Source organism: Carcharhinus amblyrhynchos, unplaced genomic scaffold, assembly GCF_965287045.1.
Source record: "Carcharhinus amblyrhynchos unplaced genomic scaffold, sCarAmb.v2.hapA scaffold_44, whole genome shotgun sequence".
Lineage (NCBI taxonomy): Eukaryota > Metazoa > Chordata > Chondrichthyes > Carcharhiniformes > Carcharhinidae > Carcharhinus > Carcharhinus amblyrhynchos.
Window position 1 is genome coordinate 3,998,987 of NW_027649785.1, and position 16,414 is coordinate 4,015,400.

At 44.9% G+C, this 16,414-nt stretch overlaps 1 protein-coding gene across 4 annotated transcripts in view; it reads left to right on the plus strand.

Annotated features, from left to right (window-relative positions):
* Window positions 1-14,654, plus strand: part of axl (AXL receptor tyrosine kinase) — a 231,020-nt gene extending 216,366 nt beyond the window's left edge. For all 4 annotated transcript variants that reach the window (XM_080181969.1, XM_080181965.1, XM_080181966.1 and 1 more), the window contains 2 exons: window positions 2,161-2,297; window positions 10,060-14,654. In XM_080181969.1, coding sequence (XP_080038095.1) covers window positions 2,161-2,297; window positions 10,060-10,480 — 558 coding nt within the window. In that variant the 3' untranslated portion in view covers window positions 10,481-14,654. The remainder of the gene's footprint in view (window positions 1-2,160; window positions 2,298-10,059) is intronic.
* Window positions 14,655-16,414: the final 1,760 nt, after the last annotated feature.

Here is a 16,414-nt window from a genome sequence, read left to right on the forward strand (position 1 = left end):
TACTGGGTCTGGGAAGGAGGACAGAGGGTGAGATGTTTCAGTCACAGTCCTGTGAGAATCCTGTCAACCTCATCCTCCACCATTTCTGCAACCCTTGTCAGATGAAGTAGTGCTTCACGTGCACCTCCTTTAATCTGGTTGTTGCCTGTGAAATACGCTGTACAGACACTTCGACCGGTTTATCAGCCAAAACATGTTTACCCAGGTGCTGTTATTTTCAGAGACAAACAAAGGACTGCGGTTCAAATTTAACTTCATTAAAAGCACTTACAGATTAAAGAAATAATTCTTACACAATAAATTAAGTTAACTTTTCCCTGAATTATGCTAATTGCCTAAGAAACATATATTATCGCTCTGATAAAATGGATTGGGCTGTTGGATTCGATTCACTGAGCTTGTGTAAACGGGTGAACTTGGGGGCTGGAATTTTCCAACTGTGGCCAAATTCTCCAAGGAAGAACACTTCTCACTGTATTCTATGTGACAATAATAAATCAAATCAAATCAAATCAAACCCTGTTGTTAAGATCAAACACCCATTACCTTTTGAACTGTGGTAACCTCACCCATCAGGCCTTGCTTGTGGAAACAGTTTAGCTGTATTCATTTAAAATGTCCAATTTTATGTTGGACCGAATTGCTCAGACCATTATCCATTTGACCACATGGTCTATTGCACTCACTGCTCCAAGTGTGTTCAGCTCGATGTTGGAGAGACCCCATGCACACTGGGTGACTGCTTTGCAGCACATAAAACCATGGAAAATAAGAGTAGAAGGAGACCATTCGGCCCTTCAATCCTGCTCCATCATTCATCACGATCATGATTTATCGTCCAACTCAATAGCATAATCCTGCTTTCTCCCCATAACCTTTGATCCCATTCACCCCAAATGCGATATCCAGCTGCCTCCTGAATGCATTCAATATTTTAGCACCAACTACTTCCTGTGGTAATAAATTCCACAGGTTCACCATGCTCTGGATGATGAAGTGTCTCCTCATCTCCATCCTAAATGGTCCTTAGACTGTGACCCCTGGTTCTTGACACCCTCACCATCGGGAATATCTTTCCTGCATCTATCCTGTCTAGACCTGTTAGAATTTTAGAAATCTCAATGAGATCCTCCCTCATTCTTCCAAACTCTGGTGAAAACAATCCTACTGTGGCAATTTCTCCTCACACATTGCCGGAATCAGCCCCGTAAACCTTTGCTGCACTCCTTCGAGAGCAAGACTTCCTCACTCAGGAAAAGAGAGCAAAACTGCACACAATATTCCAAGTGTGGCCTCAGCTGGTCCCTGTACGATGGCAACAACACATCCCTGCGCCTGTACTCAAAACCTCTCGCAACGAAGGCCAACATACCATTTGCCTTCTTTACCGCCTGCTACACCTTTCAGGACCCAGATCTTCCTGCCACTTGCCATTTCAAAATGCCGTCTTGCTCTCATGCCCACTTGTCCATTCTAGGCTTGTTGTAATGTTCCAGTCAACCCAGTGCACATTTGAGGAACAAAACCTGATCTTCCAGTTGGGCACCTTACAGCCTTCCAGACTGAACACTGAGTTCAACAACTTCAGAGATGAATCCTCTTCTTCATCTCCACTCTGTTTCTTTTGTTTTACTTTATTTAATTTAGTTTATTTCTTTTCATTTTATTTATTTTCATTAATTTATGTATTAGAATTGTAATTTTTAAATTTTAATTTAATCCATCAATTTTAAATCTCACTTTCAATCTTGATCCTCTTCCTTGACCACCATGCACCCCCCCCACCCCCGGCCCACCTGCTACATGTCTCAGGTTGCCCTTTGACACTGCGTTTACTTTGTTCTGCCACTTAAACATTCTGATCTCTTACTGGCTGCTATTTTTCTCAGCCATGTTCACCACCATTTACATCGTCTTGTCGTTTTGTCTGTGACATCTTGTCAATTAGCAGCCTCTATCCTTACAGTATAAATCCCGTCTCAATTTCTAGTCTTCAGCTCTGACAGAGGGTCATCCAGATTCAAACCATTAGCTCTATTCTCTCTCCACAAACAGTGAGACCTGCTGAGATTTTCCAGTAATTTTTGTTTTAGTCACACAGATTGTGTGGGTAAAGTTCTGAGCTGCTCTCCAATATGATGTTCTTCTCCCTGCTTTCAGTGGTCCTATGGTGTCACCATGTGGGAGATTGCAACCCGCGGTCAAACTCCATATCCAGGTGTGGAAAACAGTGAGATTTATGACTACCTCCGACAAGGCAACAGACTGAAGCAGCCCCCAGACTGTCTGGATGCATTGTAAGATATTTCTCCTTATGAATTTATCTTTTGATGAGTCTGGGTTCTCCTCAAATTTGGATTTTCTGAAGCTTGATTGAGTGGTTCTTTCTATTTTATTTTTGGTTGTTTTTTTCTTGAATTGGTGTATCTCTGAAGCGATGAAAGTTCCTGAAGATTTTTTAGTTTCTTTGTCAGATTAACGTTTGGCTATATGAAGTGTTTAACAATTCCAAAAATGTTGGGAGTTTTAACCTAACTGTTACCTTGAGATATTGAGGATTGGAATGGCTGGTTCAACAATCAGTTTGATATTATTCTTCACTGAAGTCAATAGAGAGTGAGGATATTACAGTCAACCTAATGGGAAGATCCCACTGGCAGCCAAAGGCAAGCCACCTCTGCCATGGGAAAAACCCATCACAGTAGATCAGAAAATCCCTGCCATTGTTTCACTTTGATGAATTCCTTCACAGAGGTCAACAGGCTGAACTGATAAGTGAAAATATTGAATTCACTTTTCCACCAAAATTGACTTCCACAATGAGAGAGAGATGCAGAAATTAATTAATCTTGCAGGTGGTGCTATCGAGGTTCTGAAGTCCCAATAGGAACAGTGAGGGGGCCAGGCATTCGAAACTAGACCAAGTCCTTTGTCTGCACTGCTGCTTGCTACTTGGAAGATGCAAGATTTCTTGGTTATATAGGTTACATAGAGTCAGCCCAAATTGTCCATGCTGTCTTTTTCTTAACCCCTAAGCTAGGGGTTAAATTGCCCACATTTGGCCCATATCTCTCTCTATACCTATCTTACCCATGTAACTGTCTAAAAGACAAAATTGTACCCTCCTCTCCTACCTGTCTGACAGCTTGTTCCAGAGACTCACCATTCTCTATGTGAAAAAATTGCCCCTCTGGACCCTTTTATATCTTTCCCCTCTAATTGTAAACCTATGCCCTCTAGTTTTAGACTCCCCTACCTTTGGGAAAAGATATTGACTATCTAGCTGATCTGTGCCCCTTATTATTTTATAGAACTCATAAGATCACCCCTCATCTCCCGGGCTGGGCCGGGCCTCCTGTGCCCCCAATTCTTCCTCCAGCTCCTCCTCAGCTCCCCAGCAACTAAAATAACAGCAAGATCCTGTCACTCTGAACTGGGGGGGAGGGAGGTGGGGAGATGTTAGGAACGCGTGTAGAGTTTAAAGAACATTACCTGCCCCGAGCACATCAAAAGTCACTGTCCATACCCCCCCATTCCCCCTGCCACATGATCCCAGTGAAGCAGCTGAGGCTCCCTCATTGAATGTTTTTAAGACAAGGATAGATATATTTTTGAACAGTAAAGGAATTAAGGGTTATGGTGAGTGGGCGGGTAAGTGGAGCTGAGTCCACAAAAAGATCAGCCATGATCTTATTGAACGGCATAACAGGCTCGAGGGTCCAGATGGCCGACTCCTGCTCCTAATTCTTACGTTCTTATACTCCTCACAATCCCAGCCCCCCCAATTCCCCCAGCTACATGCTTCCCACAATCACAGCTCCTTGCAAATTTGCTGTAAGCAATGCAATATGCAAGGGCTTTGCGCGCATGCTTCAGCTGGAAGTGAGCTGAGTGCACTAGGACCCAGCAGCACCGCAAGACCTGAGGTCAGTGCAGAGACCCAGGTCTCTGCTGCAAATCGGAAATCAGAGCCCCCGACCCCCTCTGCACCCCCACAGTCACAGAGCCGCCATCAACCTAAGAAAGAAAATGGCCACAATGAAAGGGCACCCATGAGCAGCAGAGAGCCATCGGACACTTACCCCCTCACTGGTGGGGTGCCCAAATCGGACTTTTAAGGAGCGTATCTGTTTTGCACCGATTGGGGATTGGTGAATGCGGTGGTAAATGGGGAAGTGCCGGTAAGGTTGGCCATGCAGCCCATTAATTCAATTTAATTGTATTCAAATGCATTTAAACGGCCATTGTGTCTGTTTTCGGGCCTTGGAAAAGGGGGAACCCGTGTGGAGGCGGGTGTCGATTACGCTAATCGCCTCACACCCGACTTTACCAAGTTTTCCGCCCGGAAGCGGATGCAACTTGATGGTAAAACTGGGCCCTCAGAATCCAAATAGGTTTATGTTGTCCCACAAACAATAGCAGTGAATCCCACCGATGGTTTTCATCTTCGCGTGTCCATTCAAGGGAAGGCAACTCACCCACACATTTATTTTATAGTTTAAAAACTTTCCAGAAGCATTTTCAGACATTGGTTAATCCTTTAAGCAGAGATCACAGAATCAGTCCAATCACAGACCCCACCTCTTGTGGCCAGAGCCACAGTTGAACCTGCTAATGCCAACTGGCCATTTCCATATGTCCCGACTTAGCCTGATGGAGGCAAATTTAACTTCTTCTTGTTTTAGTAGTTAATGGTTTGTTCTTTTCTATCCCAGTCTCCATCTTCTTTGAATTTTTTTTTCTTTCCTCCCCTTCTGTCCATTTATTGCTATCCTGTTTCCCAGTTTTCTCCCACTTCCTGTTATTTTGGGACATCTGGAGAATATTGGGAAACATTGTCCTGCATTAAAGGGTCTGTGGGTCATCTCAAAATCATCTGCCATGATAGCAACAATTCTCACCCTTGTGACTCTTACATCCTCACCTTATGTTAACTGAGACATGGTTACAGAAACACATTATTTGGTGATAAGCATTGGTTAACATATAAATGAATACATTCCATACACACTGGGCACCATGGGGATTGGAGAACTTTACCCACACCTTTAATTTAATTTTGGTTTCATATTTTAAGTTTTGTTTGAAATTCTGCAACATCCCATTTAGGAATTGCTCTTTTAATGTATCCCTCAGTTAATTTGATTTAGTCTGATTGGTTAGCAAATTAGCTCAAGCTAATGAACACAGATATTATAAGATATTTAAAAAAAGGATATAAAGTTTGGAATTATTTAAAACAGTTCGAGTCACCACTTTACAGGAAGGAGCTAATTGCTCTGGAGAGAGTGCAGAGGAGATTGACAGAAATGTTGCCAGAGCTGGAAAAGTGTAGCTGTGAAGGATGGGTTGGATTTTTTTTCTTTGAGGGGTGATTTGGGAGAGATATACAAAATTATGAGGGGAAGAGATAGAGTGGACAGGATAAAAATGTTTCCTTTGGCGGAGAATTCTAGAACCAGGGGACATTGTTCAAGATTAGTGGCAGATGGTGTAGAAGGAACGTAGAAACATAGAAAAACTACAGCACAATACAGGCCCTTCGGCCCACAAAATTGTGCGGAACATGTCCCTACCTTAGAGATTACTAGGCTTACCTATAACCCTCTATCTTATTAAGTTCCATGTACTTATCTAAAAGTCTCTTAAAAGACCCTATCGAATCCACCTCCACCACTGCCAGCAGCCAATTCCACTCACCCACCACTCTCTGAGTGAAAAACTTACCCCTGACATCTCCTCTGTATCTACTCCCCAGCACCTTAAACCTGTGTCCTCTTGTGGCAGCCATTTCAGCTGGGAAAAAGCCTCTGAGAATCCACTCGATCAACAACATCTTATAAACCTCAATCAGGTCACCCTTCATCCTTTGTCTCTCCAAGGAGAAAAGGCCGAGCTCTCTCAACCTATCCTCATAAGGCACGCTCCCCAATCCAGGCAACATCCTTGTAAATCTCCTCTGCACCCTCTCAATAGCTTCCACATCCTTCCTGTAATGAGGTGACCAGAACTGAGCGCAGTACTCCAAGTGGGGTCTGACCAGGGTCCTATACAGCTGCAACATTATCTCCCGACTCCTAAACTCAGTTCCTCGATTGATGAAGGCCAGTACACCATACGCCTTCTTAAACACAGCTTCAACCTGCGCAGCTGCTTTGAGCGTCCTATGAACTTGGACCCCAAGATCCTTCTGATCTTCCACATTGCCAGGAGTCCTACCATTAATATTATATTCTGCCATCCTATTTGACCTGCCAAAATGAACCACTTCACACCTCCAACCTTTGTGTCATTGGCAAACTTACCAACCCATCCCTCCACTTCCTCATCCAGGTCATTTATAAAAATCACAAACAGCAAGGATCCCAGAACAGATCCCTGGGGCACTCCACTGGTGACCAACCTCCGTGCAGAATATGACCCGTCTACAACCACTCTGGAGGGAGCACATTTTTACGCAGGGGTGGTGGTGTCTGGAATTCTCTGTCTAAGCTGGTGTTGGAGACAGAGGCCTCAAACTCTTTAAAAACATACCTGGATCTGCACCTCATGTGCTGTAAGCTACAGGTGATGAGTGGGTGCAGAAATCTGGGAATGAAGGGGCACCTGGGTGTGCTCAGACCCATCAAGCCTGCACTGACAACAATTCCACCCAGGTTCTATCCCCATAACTGGCTGGCCTGATCAAGATGGGCTGAATGGCCGTCTGTGCTGTAATCTTTCTATGGTTCTATGTTCTCGACATTCCATGTCGAGTCAGTATTTTATTGACTCCTTTCACCAATCATATTTTGGTTTGCTATTTTAAGTTTCCTTTGTGATTTTTTTTTTGTTTGATTTGCCCCTCAATTTGTTTAATTAGTTTAATTGGCTCACCCCGAAAGATGATACATGACCACAGCTGCAGCAATGGAAAGAATTGGGAGAGTCTGTTACTTTTTAAACAAATGTGAGGTGATGCATTTTGGTCGATTGAACCAGGGCAGGACTTACTCATTAATGGTAGGGCACTGGGGAGAGTTACAAAACAAAGAGATCTAGGTGTACAGGTTCATAGCTCCTTGAAAGTGGAGTCACAGGTGGACAGAGTGGTGAAGAAGGCATTCGGCATGCTTGGTTTCATTGGTCAGAACATTGAATACAGGAGTTGGGACGTCTTGTTGAAGTTGTACAAGACATTGGTAAGGACACACTTGAAATATTGTGTACAGTTCTGGTCTCCCTACAACCGATAATTCAAGAATAATCAAAAGCAAAATACTGCAGATGCTGGAAATTTATAATAAGAAGGGAAAATGCTAGATTTGTGGAGGGAGAAACAAAGCTAACATTTCAAGTCCGAATGACACTTTAAAGAGGGGAAAAATCTGATGGTTTGACACTGATCCAGAGGGGGTAGAGCAAAATAGATCAGGGATACGAAGGGGTTAGGAGATTGTGATATTGTGGGCACACAACAGGGGGGAATAATGGTAGTGTTAAAAGCTAAAGAAGGCATTGATAATGGGATGAAGGCAGGATAAAAGAATGTGTTGGTGACCAAACAGTTTTTAAAAAAGAGCAGCACAGTGGCAGCAGTGGTTAGCACTGCTGTCTCACACCTCCAGGGACCTGGGTTCAATTCCCAGCTTGGGTCACTGTCTGTGTGGAGTTTGCACATTCCCCCCAAATCTGCCTGAATTTCCTCCGGTTGCCCTAATTTCTTCACACAATCCAAAGATTGGTTAGGTTGATTGGTCATGCTAAATTGCCCCTTAATGTCCCAGGATGAGTAGGTTAGAGGGATTAGCGGGGTAAATATGTGAAGTTATGGGGATAGAACCTGGGTGGAATTGTTGTCAGTGCAGGCTCAATGGGCCAAATGGCCTCCTTCTGCACTGTAGGGTTTCAGTGATTTCAAACAATGGTCAGTGAAAGCAAAACATAAGAACAAATGACAGATGTGGTAAGGCTACGCTTGGAATACTCGCCCTATTATAGAAAGGATAGTATTAAAACAGAAAGCGTGCAGAAAAGATTTACTAGGATGCTACTGCGACTTGATGGTTTGAGTTATAAGGAGAGGCTGGATAGACTGGGCATTTTTCCCTGAAGCGCAAGAGGCTAAGGGGTGATCTTAGAGGTCTATAAAATAATGAGGAGTATAGATCAGCTAGATACTCAACTCTTTTCCCAAATGTAGGAGAGTCTAAAACTAGAGATCATGGGTTTAAGGTGTGACACAAAAGTGTCCAGAACAGCAGTTTTTTCACATAGAGGATGGTGAGTGTCTGGAACAAGCTGCCAGAGATAGTAGTAGAGGCAGGTACAATTTTGTCCTTTAACAAGCATTTAGACAGTTACATGGGTAAGATTAGTATAGAGGGATATGGGCCAAACGCAGTTAATTGGGAATAGCTTAATGGAATGGCACGGACAAGTTGGATTGAAGGACTGTGCTGTAAACCTCTATGACCCTATGGCCCTGTTTAGGTGGAGGATGGGGAGAGCAGAGGTGGTTTCGTGGTTTTAAAAATAAAAACTTTTTTAAAAGGGTCAGGATGCAGTTCATGGTCTAAAGTTGTTGAACTTAATGTTGAGGGCTGTAATGTGCTGAATTGGAAGATGAGGTTCTGTTCCAGTTGCATTGGGCTTCATTAGAGCATTGCAGCAGGCCAAGGATGGACATGTGGGCATGAAAGCAAGGTGCTGAGTTAAAATGATAGCTGACAGGAAGGCTGGGATCCTGCTTGTGGGCAAAGTGAAGGCGTGATGCAAAGTAGTAGCCTCAGCCAGTTTGTGTTTAGTCTTCCCCAGTACAGAGGGGACTGCACGGGGAGCAGCGAATAGAGTAATCCGAACTGAAGGCAAGTGAATTGCTGAAAGGAATGTTTGGGCCTTGGACAGTGACTGAGAAGAGGTAAAAATGCAGCTGTTGCACCTTCTGGAATCTCATGGGTCCAACACTATCCTTCCGCACTGCATCATTTGTCACTTGTTCTGAAGTTTTTCTTTCACAGAGTGCTGACTGTTGTTCTGCTATTAGCCCATTATAGAAGCATAGAATCCTACAGTGCAGAAGGAGGCCATTCAGCCCATTGAATCTGCACTGATCACAATCCCACAGAGTCCCTCTGAAATTAAGGAGCAATTTAGCTTGGCCAATCCACCTAATCCGCATATCTTTAGACTGTGGAAGGAAACCGGAGCACCCAGAGGAAAGCCACGCAGGCACTGGGAGAACATGCAAACTCCACACAGTGACCCAAGCCGGGAATCGAACCTGGGTCTCTGGTGCTTTGAGGAACATAGAACATAGAACATAGAACATTACAGCGCGGAACAGGCCCTTCGGCCCACAATGTTGCGCCGACCAGTCTTATTTTTAAAAAAAAACATTGACCCACTAATCTAAACCACTCCTTTTTCGTCCATAAACCTATCCACCAATCTCTTAAACGCCCCCAAACTAGGCGCATTTACAACTGCAGCAGGCAGGGCATTCCAGTCCCTCACCACCCTCTGGGTAAAGAACCTGCCCCTGACATCCGTCCTATAACTACCCCCCCTTAATTTAAAGCCATGCCCCCTCGTGCTAGATTTCTCCATCCGAGGAAACAGGCTATCACCATCCACCCTATCTAAACCTCTAATCATCTTATATGTTTCTATAAGATCCCCAGTGCTAACCACTGTGCCACCGTGCAGCCCATTCTTCTATCTTACCTCTATGCCACTATCAGTATCTTATATCGTTTTTAACACTATCATGAACACACTGTTTATCTTGAGGCCATGACAGCTTTGTCAATCTCTTCTGAGTGCCCAGCTATCTTTGACCTTCTATTTTGCTCCACCTGCCTTGATAAAGAGAATCAAATTTCCCCCTCTCTGTAACTCTGAAGAACAGTAAAATGTTAACACTGTCTCGCTCTCCGCAGATGCTGCCTCTGAGTTTATCCAGTATGTTTCATTCTGCCAGGCATGAGTGTGCTGTCAAATTATTTGATTATGTTGTTGATTTATAAATGAGTCCATTGCACAAAGAGATCTTCAGTTTCTTCTGTTATCTTTTGCCAGGTATGAACTGATGTTCTACTGCTGGCAGCTGAACCCCCGAGAACGACCGACCTTTGAGATAATCTGCTGTCAACTGGAGAAGATTCTAGAGGACCTGCCGCCCTCTTCAGATCCAGAGGAGATCCTCTATGTAAACATGGGAGATGCTTGTGGGGGGTCAGACAGTCATTGTGAGCAGGGAGCAGTTGGAGGTGGGGATCTTGAGGAGTGTTTGAAGGATTCATGCTCGCAGTTCTCCAAGGCGTCTATGGTAACATCAGCAGATGTCCACCAATCAGATGCAGTTGATCGCTATGTCCTGTGTCCGCCTCATGAGACAGCCCGACTATTGGCAACAGTGCCCATGAGTAGCAATATGCCTTCATGTTCAGGGGCTGAGGACTTCCCGCTGGAGGAAATGTGCGGGAAGGAATATAACTGAGAAAAGCTGTCTCTTTTGGCTCTTAATGTTTCCAGATGCCTGCCTCAAACATTCACTGCAGTGACCTCCCTGTAAAAGCTGACTGCAAGTCACTGTATTGTTACAAACATTAGCATTGCTTTGACTATCCAGACATGAAGAGTCTTGCAGCAGAGGCAAGTCGACAACTGGAACCAAAATGTGCAGACAGACAAGCAATTTCACCATTTCCAACTCCACTGTGTTGAATTTCAAAGTTTCTCTTGCTTAATTTCTGCTTGGCATGTTCCATCCCTCCTGAAACAATACTGGAGAGGTGCAGTGTTTCTCAATCCTAACACAGGGCCTCAATCCAACACACTTTCATCAGGTTTGACTAGAGTTTCCTATGCTGGGAAGTGTACACATGAACCCAGCTTCCCAATGGAAACATTTTGGTGAAAGATTTACATCAGGACATCAGGGGATGTTGGTTTTGATTGAATTGCAAAAGTTCTGGAGCAGGTGTTTAAGATTGTCATACAATAAGCAAGGGAGTCTGAAATATTTGTGAATTGCACATAAAAACTTCCAGACAATGGAAATCATTTTTTAAGTATTTGCAATGAAATGACAAAGAGAAAAACTATGATCAAACGTGCATAGACATTCAGAGTGCCCGTAGTTTGGGTCCACTAATTGCAAAATTAATTTACAATTCATCCCTGTCTCTGACCAGCCAGATTTTAGAATCTTTATTCAAATGGTAATAAACACAAGATGTGTTTGATTGCTACCCAAGTTACCTCTGAACAAGTCAAATGCACCAGTGACCCTATAAAACCATAATTGAGCTTAATCCTACTGCTGCTTTCAATACTCGACAAATCTAAATACAAACATCTTCACTGCTTTTGTGGGACATGGTTCAATAGCACCATTGCTTTTCTATGGAAGAACTTTCTCAAGAATCTCAATATTTAATTAGATCTCAGTGAGGACAGCTTGTGATATTGAGTCAACCTTTTGCATCATTTCCCCCAACCAGCAAGGTTTAGCAGACATCATGATTTTTAGCCCTGTATAATACTAATCACACAAGCACTGAAGACACTAGGAAATGCAAAATCTATTACCCATGTTGGAAGAAAAGTTGAAATATGAGATCCTTTGCATCTAGGACTAAGTTGGAGCATAACAAGCCTTGGTCAAGGAACATTTTATTTGGGACCTATCTCCATCTAGTTACTCAGTTGGTGCCCTTGCAATCTTACACCTTATCCCAAGTTTAGAAAGATTTTATATGCAAATGACTAGCAATTTGGTCTGGATACCATATTGATTTGGTAACATAGCTTTGTCTTCATGACTCTATCACCTCACTGGTATTAAAAGACACAGCTACCTGGGAATGTCTGTCATCATCTGTCCCAAGGATTACAATGAAACAGGTGCAATAAGTGAGTTTTGGATGTTCAGTGACTGCTAGTTTAAAATAAGTAACTGTGCTACCCGGTTCAAAACTTTCAGGCTGTCAAAGACAAAGCACCTTGGGCCATGTGTCTTAACAAACACAGAACATTTAAATAGAATCGTTTACAACATTTTGTGAAGCATTGATTTTGAAATGGACTTCAATCCCAGTTTCCTCTGACACCTTCCAACATGAATTGAAATTGGGAGAGCCACTGGGCACTGAGGACAACTGTGACCTAGAACCATAGCATCTTCCCTTCCACTATGTCAACTTGATGTATTGAAAGACTCTGTGGCGAACAGTAATGTACAAATGTTACATGACAAAGACTAACATTTGATCAATGAATTTGGTATTTGCTATTATTGATTTTAGCAAATGAATTGCCATCTTCATGAATATATTTTTGTCTTTAAGTATTCAATTTGCTGGCACCCTGCACCAAGTGTATGGACCAATGGGTTTGTACAAGACTTGGTGGCACATGACTCCATCATCTTAACACAATCTGCAGTAGGTCACAACTATCAATACTCAGGAATCACAGATCACTGCTAATACTTTGCAGCCAAATCCAAGGCAATGATGTGACTTGAGCAATTGGTCTACAGTATGGTTTATGACCTCAGGACTTACTGTGTCTGAAGCCAATTTGTAATGATCACTGCACTGGAAAAACTTTCAACGTCACCATTTAACAATCTTAGCTCTTTGGCTTATTAATGATTCTCAAGGTTAATTGTCATGGTAGTTCTCCCATGATCCTTACTTCATCTTAACAGTAAAGGATATCAGCACAACATCTATATCAGACTTTAAGTAGGAAGAGTTGCCATGGTGATTCTGAGGTGAGACTTAATCATCTCCAATGCTGTTTATAATGCTTATGGGTGTGGAATGTACACCTATACCTCCCTATCTCACAATAAATAGTATGTTCAAGTAGCTATACAAACCATGATCATGGTACTGGCAAGTTGTGCACTTGCATCGGAACGATTGACAAGCTTGAAAGCTGGAGCAGATTGTGGTAAAAATCCAACTGGTTCACTGGTGTCTCTCAGGAAATGTAGACCTACTTGTGAGGTGGACAATAGAGACCCCCCCTTATTATCCCAACATTTTGCATATGTGATGCCAGAAATGTAAAAAAAATCCTAACTCACAATGAATGTGGAGGGAGGAGGAATTTGCACTAATTTTAATCAGCAAGCTGAATGAACACTTGTTACCAATTAATTAGAGGATGTACAATTTAAAAATATGTTTCTATTGATTTGATTAACCCTTTGTGTAATTCAATAATTTATTTGAAGCAAAATGTTCTTAAGGAGCCAGAACAGCATTGAGTTTTTAATTAGCTCTCTCTGAGTTTAGCCGATGAATGGTTCGAAACTTCAATGCTGAGGTTACATTGGCCAATTCTGCCCATTGTATTCCTGGAAGCATCATCCCATCTCTTCCTCCTTCCATCTGACTTGGCCCACACGAGGAAATTTTCCAGCCCAGCCTGCTGGTGGGATTTTCCAGCCCAGCCTGCTGGTGGGATTTTCCAGCCCAGCCTGCTGGTGGGATTTTCCAGCCCAGCCTGCTGGTGGGATTTTCCTGCCCAGCCTGCTGGTGGGATTTTCCTGCCCCGCCTGCTGGTGGGATTTTCCTGCCCAGCCTGCTGGTGGAGGTCTGAATATATAGCCTTATTTTTACCGATTAACTCTGCATGTCCCACCCGATCCTTAAAGGTATCACATTTTTGCCAATGAAATCAGAGCTCTTATTTAGATATAGAATTTTTTTATTTCAGACCTGTTCCATTCTGGGGTAAGTCTCAGTTGATAGAGTTTCAGATGTACATACAAATAAATCCATATGAGACTGGTATACAGCGTTCACATCAATTGGTAGATGCAACATAGGCAATGTGGAACTGAGCAAGCTGATTGACAGACTCTGTGCAGCCTGTGGGATACCTGCCTGCTAGTCTTGCTGGGTGTAATGTGATCAGGTGAGCACCGTGAACTGATGAAATTATTCACCACTAGAATAAACAGTGATTGCCATGTTCTAATACCTGCTGAAGTAATAGGGTGAGCGCAGGTTGAGTTAGTCTTGAGTTTAATTGGAGCCTCCTGTAATGCAACACCAAGTCCCTGAGGGCTAGAACCAATCAAATTATTGCAGTTTTTTTTATTAAAGTGACCTGGATCTCTCAGAATCCCCACTGTACGGAACAGGCCATTCAGCCGATCACCTCTGCACTGACAACAGTCCCTCCAGGCCCTATCTGCATAACTCCACGTATATACCCCACTAATCCCTCTAACCTACACATCACAGGACACTAAGGGACAATTCAGCGTTACCAATCAACCTAACCTGCACATCTTTGGACTGTAAGGAAACTGAAGCACCTGGAGGAAACCCATACAGACATGAGGAGAACGTGCAAACTCCATATAGACAGTGACCCAAGGCTGGAATTGACCCTGGGTTCCTGGCGCTGTGAGGCAGCAGTGCTAATCACCTTATTGATAACTGCCACCATGCCGCTCTATTGAGGAGTGTTATGAAACTGCCTTTACAGATCAATTGTTAGCAGCCCAACTGGAGTATCAAAGTCACAGTATCACTAAACTGTTAGAGTGCAGGACGAGGCCATTCGGCCCATTATGTCTGCACTGGCTTTCTGAATGAGTATTTTGCCTAGTCCATTCTTCTCACCTCCAAGTTCTTGATATTCAAATAAACGTCTATTTTCCTCGCGAATGTCTGAATTGAATCTGCTTCCACCACCCTCTCAGGAAGTGCACTCCAGATTTTACTGTGAAAATGTTTTCCTCATGTCGCTTTTGCTTCTTTTGCCAGTTTTTAAAATCTGTGCCTTCTTCCCTTTGTGAGTGGGACCAATTGTCTGTTCTGTCTCGAATCCTCATGATTCTGAGGGATGACAGCAAAATTGGTGATGAAGAAGGTTACAAGGGGATCTTGATCATTCCAGGTCTCAGCACTGACCTCGGGTGCTCGGGTTGATGCTGGAAACTCTATTAAGTGGCAGTGTTGCAGCTTCAGGACTTTTCCAGCAATAATGTCTGTGCTGACTACTGCACAGGTTCTGGGCATGTGTTACTGGGGGAAGAATGTGAGGGAGTTGTGTGGCTGGGGGGCTGTGGGACAGTGGTGGGCTGTGTTGCTGGGAGCTGTGGGGAGGGGGTGGGCTGTGTTGCTATGCACTGTGGGGGGGCTATGGGGCAGTGGTGGGCTGTGTTGCTGGGAGCTGTGGGGAGGGGGTGGGCTGTGTTGCTATGCACTGTGGGGGGGCTGTGGGACAGTGGTGGGCTGTGTTGCTGGGAGCTGTGGGGAGGGGGTGGGCTGTGTTGCTATGCACTGTGGGGGGGCTGTGGGACAGTGGTGGGCTGTGTTGCTGGGAGCTGTGGGGAGGGGGTGGGCTGTGTTGCTATGCACTGTGGGGGGGCTATGGGGCAGTGGTGGGCTGTGTTGCTGGGAGCTGTGGGGAGGGGGTGGGCTGTGTTGCTATGCACTGTGGGGGGGCTATGGGGCAGTGGTGGGCTGCTTTGCTGGGAGCTGTGGGGAGGGGGTGGGCTGTGTATCTGGAGGTTGTAGGGCTGGGTGGCTGAGGGGGCAGTGTGACGTTGTGGGGTGGGAGGGGGGTGTCGGGCTGTGTTACTGTGGGGGCAGCTGTGTGGCTGGGGGGGGCTGTGTGGCGGGAGACCGTGTGGCTTGGGGTTGTGGGGAGCTGGGCTGTGTTTATTGGGGACTGTGAGGGGGGCTGTGGGGAGGCTGTGTGGCTTGGAGGCTGAGGTGGTGGGCTGTGTTGCTGGAAGCTTTGGGGGGATGTGTGACTGGAGGGAGGTTGTGGGGTGGATGTGTGGCTGAGGGGCTGTGGAGGGCCGATGTTGCTTGGGGGCTGTGGGGGCCTGTGTTGCTGGGGATGTTTTGGGGGGGGGGTGAATAGGCAATGTGTGTTGCTGGGCTAGGGGCAGGCAGATTCCTTCAGCTCTTCACCTGTCTCTCCCCTTCTCCAAATCCCCCCCACCCTTCCCCAGCCCCGCTCCCTCCCCCCACCATTCATACTGACGAGATGGCTTTTGCAATGCAACCTGTTGATCTCGCTGGTCTTCCGGTTGCTGCTGGAGCTGAGGAGGAGGAGCAGGAGGATGAGTTGCAGACAGAGGAGGCCCAGGTCTTGCCACTCGTTGGAGGAGAGGGAGACGGCACCAGAGGCAGGATGTGGCCGCCATTCACCCAGAGGGAGGGCTAGGAGAAGGAAGGAGCAGAGACCCTGGCAGTTCCATACGGGAGTGTCGGACATCGTGCGCTGTTGACAGCTCCAACTCCAAAGGGAGACAGCACAACACCTGTGCCATTTGTTGCAGGACCTGGCACCTCAGGGCACCGGGGGAGCACCCACTCTCGGTGGCTGTGATATTGACAGCTAAATTAATGGGGATGCCAAACATGAAGGGGGCCATACTTGCCGTACT